The sequence below is a fragment of the Gobio gobio genome, assembly GCF_949357685.1.
Source record: "Gobio gobio genome assembly, chromosome: 22".
Taxonomy (NCBI): Eukaryota; Metazoa; Chordata; class Actinopteri; order Cypriniformes; family Gobionidae; genus Gobio; species Gobio gobio.
The window spans coordinates 6,912,144-6,932,620 of NC_137118.1; the positions used below are offsets into that span (position 1 = coordinate 6,912,144).

At 40.0% G+C, this 20,477-nt stretch overlaps 1 protein-coding gene across 1 annotated transcript in view; it reads left to right on the forward strand.

The window, feature by feature from the left end:
* The window catches only part of alcama (activated leukocyte cell adhesion molecule a), a 130,275-nt gene extending 111,501 nt beyond the window's left edge, over positions 1-18,774 (forward strand). Inside the window, 9 exon segments of the mRNA XM_079804850.1 lie at positions 1,459-1,571; positions 1,663-1,789; positions 7,499-7,620; positions 12,523-12,574; positions 12,577-12,651; positions 13,480-13,506; positions 13,802-13,916; positions 14,181-14,304; positions 17,292-18,774. Of these exon segments, the coding sequence (XP_079660976.1) occupies positions 1,459-1,571; positions 1,663-1,789; positions 7,499-7,620; positions 12,523-12,574; positions 12,577-12,651; positions 13,480-13,506; positions 13,802-13,916; positions 14,181-14,271 (722 nt within the window). The 3' untranslated portion in view covers positions 14,272-14,304; positions 17,292-18,774.
* Positions 18,775-20,477: the final 1,703 nt, after the last annotated feature.

The following is a 20,477-nucleotide window of genomic DNA, read 5'->3' on the forward strand; positions in this document are numbered from 1 at the left end:
CATCTCACCACAGTGGCTCTACAATAATTTTACGATGCGACGACAATAGTTTTTGTGCGCAAAAAAAAATCAAAATAACACCTTCATCCAACTTGGTCTTGTCTTCCGTGTGTGCCTCCACGACGCATGCGCGAGAATATGACGTAGCGCCGGCGTTCGGACACATGACCTAGAAGCCATTTGTTTACAAGCAGAGGAAGACGCGCGTATCTAAGCTGTTGAATTCTACATTGATCGTGCTTTAGGTCTCGGCGTAGTTCTCAAAATGGGGCTCAAGTGTGCATTTCATGGATTCCCGAACCCCGGCGCCACGTCATATTCTAGCGCATGCGTCGTGGAGGCACACACGGAAGACAAGAAGAAGTTGAATAAAGTCGTTATTTTGATTTTTTTTTGCGCACAAAAACTATTGTCGTCGCTTCGTAAAATTATTGTAGAGTCACTGTGGTGAGATGGACTTTGTAACGACGTTTTAAGTGCCTTTTATGGGTCTTGTGAGTGTAAATGTACTGAATGCCAATGGAGGCCAATCTGAAGCCTTTCTCAGCCATCAGCTTTCAACTAAAATATCTTCATTTGTGTTCCGAATATGAACGGAGGTCTTACGGGTGTCGAACGACATGAGGGTGAGTAATTAATGACAGAATTTTCATTTTTGGGTGAACTAACCCTGCTATCTAGCACCAAAAGTGGTTCCCATATGATTACGAGCCAAGAAGCACTTTTAGTGCCATATAGCACCATTTTTTTAGAGTAGCTCAACCAAACTTAAGCCATTGTTTGAGTCAGAAGCCTGAATAAACTGACACAGCCGTTGAACAGATGAGCATCCAGAGTTCACCAAACTTTTCCTTTCCAATTAATTTCATCCTTTATAGTAGAAATTAATGCACGAGTGAAACGTTAATCAAATCTATCTTCAGTAGGATTAGCGAAGGGGGCGGGACATCAGTCAGACAGCTTAATTAGGAGTTTTTGACGCTGCTACAGGCTCCTGCTCGCTGATAAGCTCACACACTCTGGCACTTTCGATCATTTTCATTGAGGTGTGTGTGTGTGTGTGTGTGTGTGTGTGTGTGTGTGTGTGTGTGTGTGTGTGTGTGTGTGTGTGTGTGTGTGTGTGTGTGTGTGTGTGTGTGTGTGTGTTATTTGGTTCAAAAAGCCTGATGATCTCCATAATGTGGATTTAGTGACGCTTCGTTTGGAGATTCAAATGTATTTCACGCCATCTGTGCAGCGCGGGTTCAAAGCGGATGGCATCGCAGACGGGCATGTGAGGATAGGAAACAATGTCTCGGGCAGGAATAAGGCCGCTCTTAGTTGGCAGAGAGATGTGATGCGTTTCAGCCTCTTCAGTGGTTGAAATATTTTGAGGGACAGGTGTACAAAAAAGGAGCCTGCAGCGGACCGATATATGCTTGTCATCTCTTATTTTCTTTCTGTCTCTCTCTCTTTCAGTTCTGGATGTAAGCCTCACTCCCACAGGCAAGGTGTTAAAGAATCTCGGGGAAAACTTGGTGGTGTCGTTGGAAAAGAACACTTCTAGTGAAGCAAAGGTGACGTGGACTAAGGTAAGAGATTGCAAGGAATTGAACAGATGTGGGTCGGTTCATTTTAGTCCTCCAAGTCATGCTAAACAAACAACTTGTTCAATTCCTCCAGGATAACCGCAAACTAGACAAACTGCCCGACTTCTCTCAGTTGACGTATAGTGACGCAGGCCTGTATGTGTGCGACGTGTCCATTGAAGGAATCAGACACAGTTTGTCCTTTGAGCTGACTGTAGAAGGTATGATTTATGATACACACTCACACTAGTTATATTTCGGTTTTGTCTGTATGTACTGGACTAGAGCTGCACAATTCTGGATGAATTGAGAATCCCTGTTTTTGTTTCAAATAGAGATCACGATTCTCCCACAATTCTGAACAGACAACTAAATAAAATAACCTTATTTCTGACAAATACTACCAGTAATTGCTTTGAATGAATGATTCATCACTGGATGAATCAGCATTTTTGAACGAATCTCTTGAATGATTCAATGGGCAAATACTTTCTTTAACAGTCACTTATCGCCACCTACTGGTGTAACAATGGAACTGATGCAATTGTTAATTGAAGCGGCAAGTTACTTTCAAAAAGGGGATCTGCTCTATTTTCATATACAAGATTTTTAAATGTGTTTGAAAGAATTCAAACACAAAAACAGTACTATTGTGAAATATTACACTTTATACACTCTAAAAAATGCTGGGTTAAAAACAACCCAAGTTGGGTTGAAAATGGACTATCCCAGCAATTGGGTGGTTTTAACCCAGCAACAACCCATTCGCTGGGTTAAAACAACCCAATTGCTGGGTTAGTCCATTTTCAACCCAACTTGGGTTGTTTTTAACCCAGCATTTTTTAGAGTGTATAAAGTGTATTAATCCAGCATTTTTTAGAGTGTATAAAGTGTAATAATCCAGCATTTTTTAGAGTGTAATAGCTGTTTGAACTAACATAAATAACATTTGAATTTGAACATTTAAAAGGTTATTTATTTCTGTGGTGTCAAAGCTGAATTTTCAGCATCATTCTGATCCAAGATGGCGGCGCGAGTAGTTCGCGAGGCTCTGGGTCTCTCCAGATTCTGCAATTTTGCGGTATTTTTCCTGCTCATCTCGGGTCTGTTCGTTCAGAATAGTTGTGCCTTAACATCGTACACCCGTGGTGAGATTTTGGATATTGGTTTGCGAATTTCCGACAGTTTTATGGACAATCTTCGACTCCTTCCTGAGATCGCTAGAACACCCGAGGCTATGCACTCTGCCCGGCCGGGCGGAAGTGCTCGCAGGCGGCGCCGAGATCGTAAACAAAGGCGGGGAATACGCGGTGGTCTGAGAGCTAAGCTAAGGCTAAAGCTAAAGCTTACCCCACATCGGCTCTCTTTACCCAGTATTTTCCTTGCCAATGTACGGTCGCTAGTGAACAAAATGGAGGAGATTCGACTCAGCATCACACACAGTAAGAAACTTTTGAACTGTAACGTCCTAATCTTCACGGAAACCTGGCTAAACGGCGGAATACCGGACACCGCTATTGAGCTAGCGGGATGCCACACGCTCCGGGCGGATAGAACATTAGATGGCTCCGGTAAGACCAGAGGTGGTGGATTGTGCATTTACATTAACAAAGCCTGGTGCACAAACTCTGCTATTGTTGGGAGTCATTGTTCAGCCAACCTCGAGTTTCTCATGGTTAAATGTAGACCGTTTTATCTGCCGCGAGAGTTCACTTCCACCATTATAACTGCAGCCTATATTCCCCCGGATGCTGATGCCAAGCTTGCTATGAAAGAACTTCATGCAGCCATCAGTAAACAACAGACTGATCACCCGGAAGCTGCTTTTATTGTTGCAGGTGACTTTAATCATTCAAACTTAAAGTCAGTGCTACCCAAGTTTCACCAGCATGTTTCCTGCCACACCAGAGGAAACAAAACCTTAGACCATGTTTACACAAACATGGCTGGTGCTTACGTTGCGACACCCCTCCCCCACCTGGGACAGTCAGACCACATCTCTTTGTTCCTCATCCCCAAATATTCACCCCTCATCAACCGTGTGAAGCCATCAGTAAAGACCATCAAGGTGTGGCCTGCGGGGGTTGATTCCACACTCCAGGAAAGGTTTCTACACACAGACTGGAGTGTGTTTGCTTCTCAAGCCACCAGTGGCGCTCACACGGACATTGACTCCTACACCTCCTCTGTATTGGATCATATCAATACCACCATTGACAGTGTTACAACCCAGAAACAGATCACCACATACCCAAATCAGAAGCCATGGATGAACAGGGAAGTGCGACTCCTGCTGAAGTCACGCAATACTGCCTTCAGATCAGGAGATGCACAAGCCTACAGCGCATCCAGAGCTAACCTGAAGAGGGGCATCAAAAAGGCCAAGCACTGCTACAAGCTAAAGATAGAGGGTCACTTTTCCAACTCTGACCCTCGACGCATGTGGCAGGGCATCCAGGCCATCAGTGACTACAAACCCACCCACTCCACCCCCGCAGCCACTGATGTCAACTTCCTGAACGAGCTAAATTACTTTTATGCTCGCTTTGAAAGAGACAACAGAGAAACTGCCACCAAGCTCAAACCCTCAGCTGACCCACCAATCACACTCTCCTCCACAGATGTCTGCAAGTCACTGAGCCGGATCAGCGCGCACAAGGCTGCTGGACCAGACAACATCCCTGGTCGTGTTCTCAGGGCATGTGCGGAGCAGCTCGCTGAGGTTTTTACAGACATTTTCAACCTGTCTCTTGCCCAAGCAGCTGTACCTTCATGCTTCAAACGCACGTCCATTGTGCCAGTGCCAAAACACTCTAACCCGAGGTGCCCTAACGACTACCGCCCTGTAGCACTCACACCCATCGTCATGAAGTGCTTTGAGCGGCTGGTCCTGGAACACCTAAAAGACTCTCTACCATCCACATTGGACTCACACCAGTTTGCCTACCGCAGCAATAGGAGCACAGAGGATGCCGTTTCCATGGCACTGCACTCTGTGCTCACTCACCTGGACAATAAGAACACTTATGCACGCATGCTGTTTGTTGACTTCAGCTCAGCATTCAACACTGTCATCCCAACCAAGTTAATAGCCAAACTTGGAGACCTGGGCATCAATACCTCAATGTGCAACTGGATTTTGGACTTCCTAACTGACAGACCCCAGAATGTTCGTTCAGGATCCACCTGCTCCACATCCATCACACTCAACACTGGTGTACCACAGGGCTGTGTGCTAAGTCCGTTTCTCTACTCCCTCTTCACCTCCGACTGCAAGCCTGTGTATGGATCTAATTCTATCGTCAAGTTTGCGGACGACACAACGGTGATTGGGCTCATCAGCAACAACGATGAGACTGCCTACAGGGAGGAGATCCAGCACCTGGCCACATGGTGCACCGAAAATAACCTGCTCCTCAACACCACCAAAACGAAGGAGCTCATCGTGGACTTCAGGAAGGAGTCAAGAGGCACACACGACACCATCCACATCAATGGAATGGCTGTTGAACGTGTCTCCAGTTTCAAGTTCCTGGGGATCCACATCTCAGCGGACATGTCGTGGACGACCAACACCTCCAGCCTGGTCAAGAAGGCTCACCAGCGCCTCTTCTTCCTGAGGACACTGAGGAAGAATCAGCTCTCCTCGGCTATCCTGGTGAACTTCTATCGCTGCGCAATAGAAAGCATCCTGACCAACTGTGTCGCAGTATGGTATGGGAGCTGCTCTGTTGCGGAGCGCAAGGCACTGCAGCGGGTGGTGAAAACTGCCCAGCGCATCACAGGGACTCCACTACCTGCCATCGAGCACATCCAGAGGAAACGCTGTCTGCATCGAGCTCGCAGCATCCTCAAGGACTCCTCTCACCCAGCCCACAGACTGTTTTCTCTCCTGCCCTCCGGCAGGCGTTTCAGGATCCACCGGACCAGGACCAGCAGACTTAAGAACAGTTTTTTCCCCAGAGCTGTCTCTTTATTGAACTCAAACCCCCGCTGATCCACTCCCCTCATATACTGATAACTCTCCTACCTCACATCCACCTTCACTTTGTTATTTGCACTACCGACTCTTTATTACAGTAACAACTGTTTACTTATTCATTTTGCACTACCACACCGTAACTGGATTATGCTCATTTGCACTGCCGACTGTTATTTACAGTACCTACTGTTTACATTTGTATTTTGCACCGTACTTCTAACTGTAATATGCAATCACTTCCACTGCACTTTTACACTTTTTTTCGGATAGCTTCTGTCCATAATTTATTGCACTACCTTAATCCACTGCCATATTCCTAATTTTAGCCTAACACATCATTGTATACCTCTATCTGTAAAATTCTGTTTATAGTAATAGCCATCTGTATATTATATTATATTCATAGTACATATCCACCTGTAAATTCTGTTTATAGTATTAACCATCTGTATATTATTCACTGTACATATTCACCTGTAAATTCTGTTTATAGTAATAACCATCTCTCTATTTATAGACATATTTATATATACTCAGTACATATCCATGTCCTGCACTTATGCAAACGTTGTATATCCTGCACTTGCTGCTATTGCACTTCTGGTTAGACCTAAACTGCATTTCGTTGCCTTGTACTTGTACTTGTGTAATGACAATAAAGTTGAATCTAATCTAATCTAATCTAATCATTACTGATTACATTACATCATTATCATTACTGTCTTCAATGTCACATGATCATTTACAAATCATAGTAAAATGCTGATTTTGTGCTCAATTATTAATAATGGTTCTTATTTTTATCAATGTTGAAAACCATTTTTGTATGCTTAATATTTTTGTGGAAACCGTGATGCATTCTTGTCTGGATTCTTTGATGAATATATATATCTATATATCCCAAACCTTTGAATGGTAGTGTTCCAGAAAAACCTGGTGCAAACCTGTTTTCAACATTAGTAATTATAATAAATGTTTTTTGAGCACCAAATCAGCATATAGGAATGATTTCCGAAGGATCATGTGACTCTGATGCTGAAAATTCAGCTTTACCATCATAGAAATATTTTACATTTTAAAACATATTAAAACAGAAAACCGTTATTTTAAATGATAATAATATTTCACAATATTACTGTTTTTACTGTATTTTTGATCAAGTGAATACAGCCTTGGTGAGCAAAAGAGACTTTCAGAAACATAAAAAAAAATCATTAAAGGGATAGTTCACCCAAAAATGAAAATTAGCCCATGATTTACTCACCCTCAAGTCATCCTAGGTGTATATGGCATTCTTCTTTCAGACGAATACAATCGAAGTTATATTAAGAAATGTCCTGGCTCTTCCAAACTTTATAGTGGCAGTGAATGGCTGTTTCTGTTCTGAAGTCCATAAAAGTACATCTATAACTGCTCCACACGGTTCCGGGGGGTTAATAAAGGCCTTCTGAAGTGAAGTGGTGCATTTGTGTAAGAAAAATATCCATATAAAATTTTTCTTACACAAACGCATCGCTTCGCTTCAGAAGGCCTTTATTAACCTCCTGGAGCCGTGTGGAGCAGTTATATGATGAATAGATGCACTTTTATGGACTTCAGAACAGAAACAGACATTCACTGACATTATAATGCTTGGAAGAGCCAGGACTTTTTTTATATAAATATAAATATAATATATATATATATATTGTGTATATATATATATATATATATATATATATATATATAACTATAATTATATAAGAAGAATGTCATATACACCTAGGATGACTTGAGGGTGAGTAAATCATGGGCTAATTTTCATTTTTGGGTGAACCAACCCTTTAATGATTCCAAACTTTTGACTTGTACTGTATGTATGTATGTATGTATGTATGTATGTATGTATGTATGTATGTATGTATGTATGTATGTATATATAAAGCATAAATGTGATTTTAATCTCCAGGTGTTCCAAAAATTACAAGTCTGACAAAGCATCGCAGCAACGACGGCAAACACAAAGTCTTGACATGTGAGGCAGAAGGTTCACCTAAACCCGACGTGCAGTGGAGTGTCAACGGAACGAACGTAAGTCACCGTCACTGCCAGAACCAATCTGATCAGAGACAGAACCCTGAAAGAACCCTGTACCATTCCCTGAGAGAGGGAAAGATGCCCAGATATTTCTTTCGATTCCAGTCTAGACAAGATGAAAGGTGCACAGGTGTTTGAAGTGGCAGGTTTTCAGCACCCAGAAGGGAAGAGCCAACTTTAAATTTACGTTAAAAAGGGAACAGTACTCCTGGGACAGACATGTCTGGAATCACATACAAAGCCTCAGGCTATTATTCATCCCATGTTGGGGAGACTTAGCTTTTGTGTCTTTTCGGTAGCCCAGATCTCCCAGACATAGTGTGTGTGTCTCGTGAGTCACAGTGTTTGGGTTTTGATACAGAGCAGTCTGACCAGCACTCACAGGCACACCGTTAGCTCTGGCTGGCATTTCAAAAGAATGAGTTTAGATCTGGCTTGCTTCCTGCAGGGTTACGAAGTCACACCCTGTGTACTTTGACTCGTATAAAATACAAGACAAGCAGAAACGGGTTAGTCTTCCTTCTGCTGTAAACATACAACCATTTGTTACATGCTTAGTTTACTGTTTAAGTAATTGTTTAATACACCCTTTTAAAAGCAACAATGCAGTAACTAAGGCCTAGTCCACATGTACACAAGTTTTTCCTCCACCATTTAAAAAAAACACACTTTGAAGCGCTGTCAAGAGCATGCCTAACCAACAGGTGGCAATATAACCCTAACGTAAAGCCATGTTTGCCAATCAGAAGCCTGGACATTTTTTTTTTTTCGTTTCAGGTTCTGACGTAACAAGCCAAAATCTCCGGTTTCACTGTCCACTAGGGATGCCACAATTCTCAATTTAATATTGAACCATTCGATACGGCATTCACGGTTCAATACGGTTTTGCATTTAATTAATTCTTTTTTATTTCCCCTCCGTTTATTTCGGCTCTGTTTGAGTGTGCCTGTGAGTCTACACGTTGATCTGAGCGAATATCCAATCACTATGCACTAAAGTTAGGGGGTGTTTAGCCACGCTTGCAATGCTGGAGTTAGAGTTATACTCACGGAACACTATAGTTATTCACAATCACGAAAGTTCATTATTTGCATGCGTTTTAAAGCCTTGCCGTTTAAACGTTCATTCATTTTAACATGCGCTGAGCGCGAGCACTAAAACTAATATTACTAAAACTAATATTGACAAATACACACGTGGTTAACATACACAGTCGGTTATGTCTAAAGTGAAAGTAAAATTGCGTGTCTGTATATTAGATGCGGGCATGTCTTAAATTGACAGCAGCGCAGCCTATAGTGAACACGCTGCCGCTTGTCCTTAAAGGGACAGTTCACCTCTAAAATTGTCATTATTTACTCACTCTAATGTGGTTCCAGCCTGTATTCATTTCTTCTGTTGAACACAGACAGCTGATGATAGCCATTGACATCCATATTATTTCCTACAATGGAGACCAGCAACTGTTTGGTTTCCAACATTCTTCAAAATATATTTGATTTCAAACAGAAGAAAGAACTTTATCCAGGTTTAAAATAACTTGAGCGCGAATAATAATGACAGAATTGAATTTTTTTTGTGAACTATCCCTTTAATGTTAATAAAACAACAAAAGACAAAGAGAAAATCACTCACTGTTTTAGCTTTAATAAGAATCAATGTTTATTTTATAGTGAAGTCTATGTAGTGTTTTATTTTTACATTTATTCATTCAATCTCATACTTAAATGCTGCTGTACAGCTCTGAGCTGCCCAGAGGTGGACAGTAACTAAATACATTTACTTGAGTAGTGTACTTAAGTACACTTTTTGAGTATCTGTACTTTACTGGAGTATTATTTTTTAGAGATACTTTTACTTTTACTTCACTACATTTGAAAGACAAATATCATACTTTTTACTCCACTACATTTATATCAAGGTCCTCGAAGTCAAAAGTCGTTTCTGTAGCAGCTTTGAAAGTCAGTGGATGATTTTTTTCTTCTTTAAAATGTTTTTTTTATTTTTTATGTATTTTTTTGCAGACAGCCTATCAGTAATCACTCATGTAGGGTCATGTAAAGTTTCCTAAAAAAAATTTGAACACTGATCAGTTTATAGCAAAATGGAAGAAGACGGTTCCTTGGCACAGTGTGTGCATCCATGGCCATACATGGCCAAAAGTGTTTCAGTTTTCTCAAAAGATTAAAGATTAGTTTAGTTGGCATATACTTGACGCATGTCTCAAACAATGTAAAAAAATGTAAATGTCTGGGAGAAAGAGAAGAGTAAACAGTTGGGAGAATATCGGATGCGTATCAGAGTATAGGATCCATGCATTCAGCCTTAAAGTGACAGCAGCTTTATAAAGAGAGTTGTAACTTTTACACAAGTATTGAAATCAGACATCCCAAGTCTCCCAGAAGTTCTGAGAGTCTCCCGCAAATTGATAGCGGCTCCCTGATGCCCGCAAATTAGTTAAAATCTCCCAGAATCTAGAGCGAGAGCGAGCATTAGGAGCGAGAGACCTTGCGTGTGTGCCTCGAGAAGTGCATGTCAGACAGAGAGCATCCTGATTTCAGCAAATGACATTTCGCAGGTTGGGATGTCTGTGAAATGAGTTTAAGGTGGTCGTATGCTAGCATGTCGGATGGAGCATCACTGACTGGCTTAAACCACCATGATGGCATAGCGTGCATTTATACAACAATGCAACAATAATAAAATAATGCATTGACATACAAAAGAAAATGTACTTTTGATACTTAAGTACTTTTAAAAACAAATACTTCTGTACTTTTACTTAAGTAAAAATCTGTTTTTAGAACTTTCACTTGTAACAGAGTAATATTTGACCAGTAGTACTTTTACTTTTACTCAAGTAATAGAGTTGTGTACTTTGTCCACCTCTGGAGCTGCCAGTGTAAATCTTTAAATACATTTATTTTATATTTTACAATACACTAGGAATGTGTACAAGGTTTTTTTTTTTAAAGTAAAATAAAGAAAGAGTATCGCAATTAAATGTTTTTTTAATTTTTTGCTGTTCCTAAAGCCTATGAATAGAATAGCAAAAAAACTGATGTGACAAGCCATCAGAACCGAACCGAACCGAAAACTGTAGTTAAAAACCGAGGTATGTATTGAACCGTGGACTAACTGTATTGTTGCATCCCTACTGTCCACACAACAACACTGCGACTGGAGTTTCTAAACATGCAGGAGTTTTCTAAAAAGTTTGGTTTCAGTGACCGGATAATGCGTTTGCGTGCGGACCAATCAGCAACCTCCCTCTGTCTCTCTTGAAGCCAACACGGAAGTCAAAACTGCAATTCATCGACTGGACGCTAAAGACAGTCTCCAAAAGGGAGTAAATTCTGTATCTCCACCATGTTAAAATGGCCAACTTTACACAGAAAAAAAACATGTTTACAGTCTGGTACAAAAAGTGGTTTTGGTTTATAGCTAATTTTGCCCTTCATGACAACTGTGAGGAGGTGAATTATATTAAGCCTTAAAGTTCTGCATAATTAAGGGCGTGGCCACTTGAGTGACAGGTGGATTGCCACTTTGGTTGAGCTAGACCCACGTCCCGCCTCTTTTCCCATTTTCAGTTATCCAGGAGTGATGGCAACGGCTAACTTTAGGCTTCAAAACTGCTCTTCAGAAAATACCTGTGTTCGTGTGGCAGGGCCTGAGCCAACAGTGAAAGAGATTAATCAAAAGTTTAAAAACTAAAATAATAACAAATATATTTTTTTAAAATGTAGATTTATTTGGTATAATTTCTTAGTCTTCTGATAACTTAACTTCATTTTAATTTAATCAGAATTATTTTAATTTAATTTATTAAAAATCATTAAAAACAAATTAAAAACAATTACGAAGCTAAATTAAAATTAATGTTTTCCATGCATTACAAAGTTTGGGGTCAGTATGATTTAATGTAAGAAATTAATATTTTTTATTTAGCAAGAATGCATTAAATTGATCAAAAGTGACATTAAGGGCATTATAGTGATACAATACATTCCTGTTTCAAATAAATGCTGGTCTATTGAATTTACTTTTCATCAATAATATCTTGGGTTCCACACAAAATCATAAACAGCACAACAGTTTTTAACAGTGATAAAAATAAGAAATGTTTCTTGTAGGCTATTATCAGCATATTAGAATGATTTCTGAAGAGTCATGTGACACTGAAGACGGAAAATTCAGCTTTACGTAAAAGGAATAAACTACATTTTAAAATAGCTTAAAGTAGAGAAGTTATTCTTAAAAGTGTATTACTGTATTTTTGATTTACTAAGCATATGAGACTTCTTTCAAAAAATCTAACCTTAACTTTAGAACGGCAATGTATAATAATAATAATAATAATAATAATAATAATAGCCTAATAATAAAAGGTTTTATATTAAATTGGGATTGGATTGTGTCTTAAATATGTTGCTGTTGTTTTGCTGTGTGAACTCATCCTGCGCTCTGTGAAGGGTTCAGCACTCGCTGTTTGCCTTAATGACACAGATATTGAAGTGTGTTTGTGTGACGGAGACTCGTTTAATGGCTGTGTGATTACTGAGTGAGGTTTTTAGCCCCACACACATCTGCACTCGTGCTTCCAGACCCTGAGGGGTGTGTGTGTGTGTGTGTGTGTGTGTGTTGCGAGAGCTTCCATTAGCATTGGGTGGCTGTGGTGCAAAGTCCATGATACTAAATAAGCCGAGGATCATTCGCACCCTCTAGTGGTGAGGTGTATAAAATAGTGCCTCGAGCTAAAATGGCTAGGGAAGTAGAATTATGTCGGACCTCTTTGCTTACTTTTGCTTCTTCTTATTATTATAATCAATATATAATAGTTATAAAAAGAAAAACATTCCCGTAATGCTCCAAATGCTCTGTTTGTCTTGCAGGATGAAACGTCATATGTCAACGGGAAGGCCACATACAAACTGACCGTAGTGCCAGTAAGAACCTCACCGTCAGCTGTCACGTGACCAATAAGCTGGGATACGACATGAGGGACATCAGCGTGTTTTCTCGTAAGTACTGAATGCGCTGAAGGGGTTTCCTGCTGTGAGGACCGCTTACTAACCACTCAATCGACCCCTTTTAAAAAGGCTCATATTATAGGGCTGTCAAGAACAGATTTAGATTAATAAGAACCATTAGGCTACATACTTAAAACGGTTAATAAGACATTAAAGTGCTTTGGGATCAGACGCACTTCTACACTACAGTACAAAAACACTGAACTAGTCTATTTGACCAACAGAAAAGATGAAACGGACTATATGATTTTGCTCTAATTTATCATTAATGACGTGCTTTTTTTTTTTTAATAGTCTAGTTTGACAGCCCTGATAAGTAGATGCCACATCTAACATCTCTTAGTGCATGCGAGGAGATCTGTGAAAACGAGCATGTTTCACACGGGTTTGCCTGTTGCACCATTCAAACGCAGGGGGATTTCTTCAATTTTATAATGTGTCCTGGTGTGAACACCGGAAAGACAGGGTTGGCTGCTCTCTCTCAGGTCCTGTTGTTCACTCACGGGGCACGAGACGCTCTCTTCCTCTCTTGGTTCTCGCTTTGGCTCGGGTTTTGTTTGTGTCAGGGTGCTTGGACTGCTATCTCTTTTCCTCCTCCTTCTCCTCCTCCTCCTCCTCCTCTCTTTCTGACCGCTATCGCATGTTTGTGGTCATCTTCCTAACTAGAATCTGATTGGATGATACTTACTTCTGATTTAAATTGGTTTTGCATCTAGACCACAGTTGGGTGGTGGCTTTTAATCGACCAAATTTGTCTTAAATGCCAGTTTTGGATTCATTTTGCACCCAAAGTTAATTTAATTTTATATCTGATTTCAGTATTTGAGGAGGACAAGCCCAAACCAGGTAAGATGATCTGATTTCATTCACTTGAATTTCACTTAAAATGAATTAGAATTTAAGATCATGAGTCGGAGGGTGTCAAGCATCCTGACATCATGCAAACGTTGTGCTTTCACGTCTTTTAATAGTTTCTTTTAGCTGGCGTACCTGCAGAAATATGCCTTCTTGAAATATTCCCAGCTCCCAGTAGCGGATTCTGTCAATCATTTGTTTCATTTCCCAGGATTTCCTTTCCCTGTCAAGAATCGTAACGCTTTAGAGGAAGTCATAAAATGTTTATCTGTTCATCACCCCTTAGAAAAAAATGAAGATGGCGCGGAGCAGGCCAAAGTGATCGTGGGTGTTGTGGTTGGACTCATCCTAGCCGCTGCTCTGGTCGGACTCATCTACTGGCTCTACATCAAGAAAACAAGGTAAGACGCAACATGACATCGCGGAAACAAGTTAATTGTGAAAAAGCAGAGTATATCGCAGGCCTATATCATCATCTACGTTTAAATTACACCCTGTATGTGGGATGAAGTACATATGATTGCAGTAGAAGTCACAGTATTCCCTGTTATACATCATCATGATTTGGTCAGATTGACAAGAGAAGCGAGCGAGCCAGAATGGTCGCCGCTGAGCTCAGTTTGAAATGTGCTGAAAGATTAATCAAGGTAAAATTGTCCTGTTAGACAAGGCAGCTGGAAGACCGGAGAGAAGGAGGCAGGCACTTCAGAGGAGAGTAAGAAACTGGAGGAGAACAATCATAAAGCAGATGTCTAAAAGAGGGGAGAGGCGTCAAAAGGAACGAAGAAGGTGAGGAGTTTTTTTCTCTTGCTTTTTGAACATTTCAAAGCTCAGGGATTCACACCTGCCAACGGTGGGTGAATGAAGAAAACCTACTGGCAGTGATATTAATTTACGGGCCATGAAACTCGCATGATATTTGAGATGAATATTAACATAAAAAAAATCTATCTATAAAATGTAATACATTTTCAATAAAATGCAATGTATATCCATTATTAATATATATATTTTTGAAAATAATGCAAAAAAAAAACTTTTAATGGCCAGTAATATATAAGTGTGTGTGTAATTTACTGGAAATAAATATTGCTGACCATAATTTTTTTTTGTACATATATATTTAATTTAATTTAATTTAGTCAGTTTAACGCATTAAATATTTAATGCAATTAACGCAAAATCCGTTTTTCTATCATTTGGCTAGCGTTACATTATATGATCACAAATGCTTTTAACCCTCTGGTGCTCTTCGGTCATTTCTGACCGGAAAATGTTCTAAAAACCGTTAAAATATTTTTTTAAAAAGTAGCGTTCATTGTCTTCGGTCATAAATGACCGACCGGGAAATCTGCAAAAACACAAAAATTCACTGAATATTTGTGTGTACAATCTACAAATCGGCCACGATGCTGAAAAAAAGTACACAGCAGTAAAGGGGTGACACTCTAAAACATCAAGAGTGTGATATTGACACGCGCACGCACGCGCACACACACACACACACACACACACACACACACACACACACACACACACACACACACACACACACACACACACACACACACACACACACACACCTATGAAAAACTGAACCTATGAACCACATTTGGAATTTTTATAAATCACAGCTTCATCAGAATGATATGAAACTTGGTGACTTTTCTAGCATTAGGTATGTTAACACACAAAAATTGAGGCAGCCTAATAAACCAGTCGTTGTGATTCTGTCATTAATGTTCATCAAAGAACAAAGATAACAGAGAAACTTGTAGCTTTAATAAGGATTGATTTCATGTATTATTTATGCAGTCTAGACTGTTTGATAACTTCATTCAATTTCCGTATAAATTCTGTATGAAGGTCACAGGTAAATATGACATTTATTATAATGGGTTTATGTGAAGACTGTTTTAAGTTCGCTCTGGGGCCATTTTTGGGATTTCCTCCTGGATTTGGCCTACCCAAATTGAAAAGCTTCCCATACCCACATACAGTGGTCTCTAAATACACAATTTTGGTGTCATTTTAAAGGAAACCCTTTGACGTTTCATAAACCGCTGCTAAAAGTGATAAAATATGTTGTCTGCCCCCCCTCCCCTCCCCCCACAAAAAAAAGAGATGCTTTCTGATTTTTTTGTTATAAATTCAGTTTTGAAAGTGTGTAACTCAGGCCCTGTGTGCTCTAGCACCCTGCAGACAGTTTTGGCTGTTTACACTAGATTCCAGAAAATACTGGAAAAAAAGATTTTTGTCTGTATCATGTTGTATGCAAGATTTATACAAATGGATCTGAAGGGAGGACCAGTATTTTCTGGAATTTAGTGGAAACAGCCCAAACTGTCTGCAGGGTGCTAGAGCAAACAGGGCCTGAGTTACAAACTTTCAACAATGAACTAAATAAATCAAAAAGCGTCTCTTTTTGGGGGGGTTATTACAGCTCAGACAACATATACTTACACGTTTATCACTTTTAGCAGTGTTTTATGAAACTTCAAAGGGTTTCCTTTAAAATTACACCAAAATGTTGTATTTAGAGACCACTGAATGTGGGTAAAGGAAGCTTTTCAATTTGGGTAGGCCAAATCCAGGCGGAAATGGTTCCAGAGTAATTTAGTGTAAATAAGTTATATTGTGTAAAACAAATGCCAAAGTGATGCATGTCTCCAAGCTTTCAAATGGTACCACATATGAGGTCAGAGCTCCTCCACAGACATTTAAAATTGAAAGTATATACATGATGATGTCATTCCGGACCCTGTACCGGGTCTGCAGAGTTTAAGTCATTTTTTTTAAAGCCTAATAAATGTTGAAATCGATAGCTTTCAATTATACTGTATTATTATCAGTGATACTGGCCTTCATTTATTAAAATGATGCCATAAAGACAGTATATTTTAAATATTCGTTGTAAAGTCGTGTCTACATTAGAGTAACTGTGAAATTATTACAATATAAAAATCTAAAAACTCTAATGTTTGGAATGGCGATTACAGAAAAAATTTGCAACAAGTAATTTTTTTATCAATTGACAGCACTAATATATACATATATGTCAGTATATACTGTATATTTATTATTAATATTTATTATTTTTTAGATGTACTGTAAAATATATATTGCATGATAATATATAGTCTCTATGACTAATTTATATAGCTGGTTTTTTACGTGACTACACTGGACAAAGCGGCCGTAGCAAAGCATTTGTCCTTATTACATCAGAAATCGAACGAAGCATCAGTTTACTGTCGGGATTTATCATGTCGCGTCGCATCCAGTGTAGACAACATCACTGATAATAATGGGTTATATTGTCTTTAGTCGCATCGTCTGGTGTAGACACAGTGTTAGCCAAAAATATTGCAGGTTACAGTATCATATACAAGCTGAGTCAGTTTCCACTTCTCACAAATAGGTGAGGAACATTGTGACCGTTACTCATATTCTCATTTCCGTGGCTTAATGTGAGGAATCTTTCATTTATGTCACCACGCGGAGGCTTTGGGGGGAAAATACTGATGATCATTTTTCCACTGGGGTAATAATGTTAAAACATGTTAGTCATGACAGATGTGCATGTCTTTCATTTGAATAACGCGTATAATTTTCATCAGCGAGGTTTCAGACCACTATTCTTACAATGTGATGTAATAATAGTATATTACAGTAGCTAATAAAGGTATCTGGCAAGAACCTTGCAATACCGAGTCAGGCTAAATGAATAGTCGTCTTTCAAAATCACATTCATTGTTTTTTGTGTGTCACGTCAGGTATGAACCAGGAAAGAGGCCTTGTCACACTGAATGTGCAGTACTACACACTTCAATCATCTAATTCCAGACATCTGATTGGACGGTGACGTCTCCTTCAGGCTGCTCGTCTGCTCGTGTGCACAGAATGTTTCCAGAATATTTCCTACTCCAAAACGAACGGTTTCCTAAAAAAAAAAAGAACGAAAGAAAGAAAAGAAAACCCCCCACCACGATCCAAGAGTGTAAAAGAGAAACCACTTGTGTTGTAAATTTAGTCTGCACTGAGGACTGCATTTACTTTTGATCCATTCTGACTTTTTCTTTGTGTTCCCAGTGAATGTTCTCGTTTCATGTGCATTGCTGATGTGGTGGGTACAGCTTTTTTGCTCCCCCTATAGTTAAAAAAAAAACGATGTAAATTCGCTGTACACTTTTTAGGCCTGTGTAAATAAGTCTGGGGAGTACATTCACTCTGCTTAACGCTTGGATTATTGAAAAAAAAATTAAGAATTGTGGGACTACATATTGATAATAATGCCCAGTCCCTCGTCAAAAGCTCCTAAGATCGCGGTCGGATGCTGGAAGAATGATGACTTCACTGCTGTTACATCTCTGTTCGCTCATGTTTTATTTATTGGTACCTCTTTACGACACTGCCCTGTGACATTCATGTTATTTCCTCTAGTTTGAAGTGGCTAAGTAGCGAAAACGGGTTTAGAAAACTAGCGTAGTGTAGGGAAATATCCCGCTACACCCAGTGGCCTTCAGGTTGCATTGCATGTCATAGTTGTAGGGCTCCGAACACGGCCCGCTAGAGTTTAACGTAGTGACATTGACATGACTCGCATATAGTACACATAAACAAGCAAACGTCCGCTCTCAGTATCAGACTGGGTGGTAGCGACCTTGCATGCAGAGCCTTTATTTTTTGGGTTTGAAGTAAATATAAAAGAATAGCCCCTTTATTCTGCCTTAACAGAAAGAGTGAGTATTGGAAGGCAAACTCCAGTCGGAATGTTAATGTGAAGCCTTTCAGTTTTGCACTTCCCTCAAACTCCATCTTTTTTTCATTGTTTTCTGTATCTACGATGTTTGTCAGGTTGATGTCCGACACTGTAGTCTTTAGCGATGGTTTGAAGCATTGTTCCATTCGTCATGGTCTAAAGAGGCTGTAAATATGTTTGAATGTCTCGCTTGTGTTTGGCTATTTATAAAGTGTGAGAAATGCAAGGTTCTGCTTAGTCACTAAAGAGACCCTTTTTATTTCAACTATAGTCTCACTTCGTCACGCATATTTAGAAGAAACCCTTTCACTTTTTGTTTCGTCTCCACAAATGTGTTTTGAATGTTCATGTTTAGCGTACCCGTCTCGCATATTTTGAACCATCAGGTCAGCAGTGAAACCAAAGAGGGTAACCGCAAAAGAAGGCCATAAAGTATTGTAAATACTGACTTTTGTTTTTGTACTTTTGTTGACAATAAAAGTGTACATTTTGAAGAACTTCTGGATTTTTCTTTTTTCATGCACAATAGAGACGGAGCGACACGCGCAATAATCTGAAAACCACACCCTTCTCCATTGGCTTTGTATTGTGCGAAGCAGTCTCCTTGTCAATTCTGACTTATAACAAAAAAACAGAACAATGTCTAAAAGCTGCTATGTGATAGTATTGTTTTTTTTTAGCTTGTTTGCTGTACACCCTAAGTTTTTTAGCCTAGAAATCTAGACGCACCCTAGCGGTCAACTCTCCGTTGGCTTGCGAGCTTGAAAAACCAAACTCTAGTCAGGCCAATCACATCGTGTATAGAGTCGGTGGGCGGGCTTAACATAATGATGGCAGAGTTGCAGCGGTTCCGCGTGCTACTTGTAAACAAAGAAGCTGGCGAACAGCAGTCTTTCGAATCGGCTTTGGCCACGACTCTGGAAGACTTGTTGTTAAAGGGTAACTATTCGAGTAAATGTTTTGACATTTGGGTATAAAGTGTTTTAATTCTATAATACACTCACCTAAAGGATTATTAGGAACACCATACTAATACTGTGTTTGACCCCCTTTCGCCTTCAGAACTGCCTTAATTCTACATGACATTGATTCAACAATGTGCTGAAAGCATTCTTTAGAAATGTTGGCCCATATTGATAGGACAGCATCTTGCAGTTGATGGAGATTTGTGGGATGCACATCCAGGGCACGAAGCTCCCGTTCCCACACATCCCAAAGATGCTCTATTGGGTTGAGATCTGGTGACTGTGGGGGCCATTTTAGTTCAGTGAACTCATTGTCATGTCCAAAAAACCAATTTGAAATGATTGGAGCTTTGTGACATGGTGCATTATCCTGCTGGAAGTAGCCATCAGAGGATGGGTACATGGTGGTCATAAAGGGATGGACATGGTCAGAAACAATGCTCAGGTAGGCCGTGGCATTTAAACAATGCCCAATTGGTACTAAGGGGCCTAAAGTGTGCCAAGAAAATATCCCCCACACCATTACACCACCACCACCAGCCTGCACAGTGGTAACAAGGCATGATGGATCCATGTTCTCATTCTGTTTACGCCAAATTCTGACTCTACCATCTGAATGTCTCAACAGAAATCGAGACTCATCAGACCAGGCAACATTTTTCCAGTCTTCAACTGTCCAATTTTGGTGAGCTCGTGCAAATTGTAGCCTCTTTTTCCTATTTGTAGTGGAGATGAGTGGTACCCGGTGGGGTCTTCTGCTGTTGTAGCCCATCCGCCTCAAGGTTGTGCGTGTTGTGGCTTCACAAATGCTTTGCTGCATACCTCGGTTGTAACGAGTGGTTATTTCAGTCAAAGTTTCTCTTCTATCAGCTTGAATCAGTCTGCCCATTCTCCTCTGACCTCTAGCATCAACAAAGCATTTTCGCCCACAGGACTGCCGCATACTGGATGTTTTTCCCTTTTCACACCATTCTTTGTAAACCCTAGAAATGGTTGTGCGTGAAAATCCCAGTAACTGAGCAGATTGTGAAATACTCAGACCGGCCCGTCTGGCACCAACAACCATGCCACGCTCAAAATTGCTTAAATCACCTTTTTTTTCCAATTTGACATTCAGTTTGGAGTTCATGAGATTGTCTGGACCAGGACCACACCCCTAAATCCATTGAAGCAACTGCCGTGTGATTGGTTGATTAGATAATTGGATTAATGAGAAATTGAACAGGTGTTCCTAA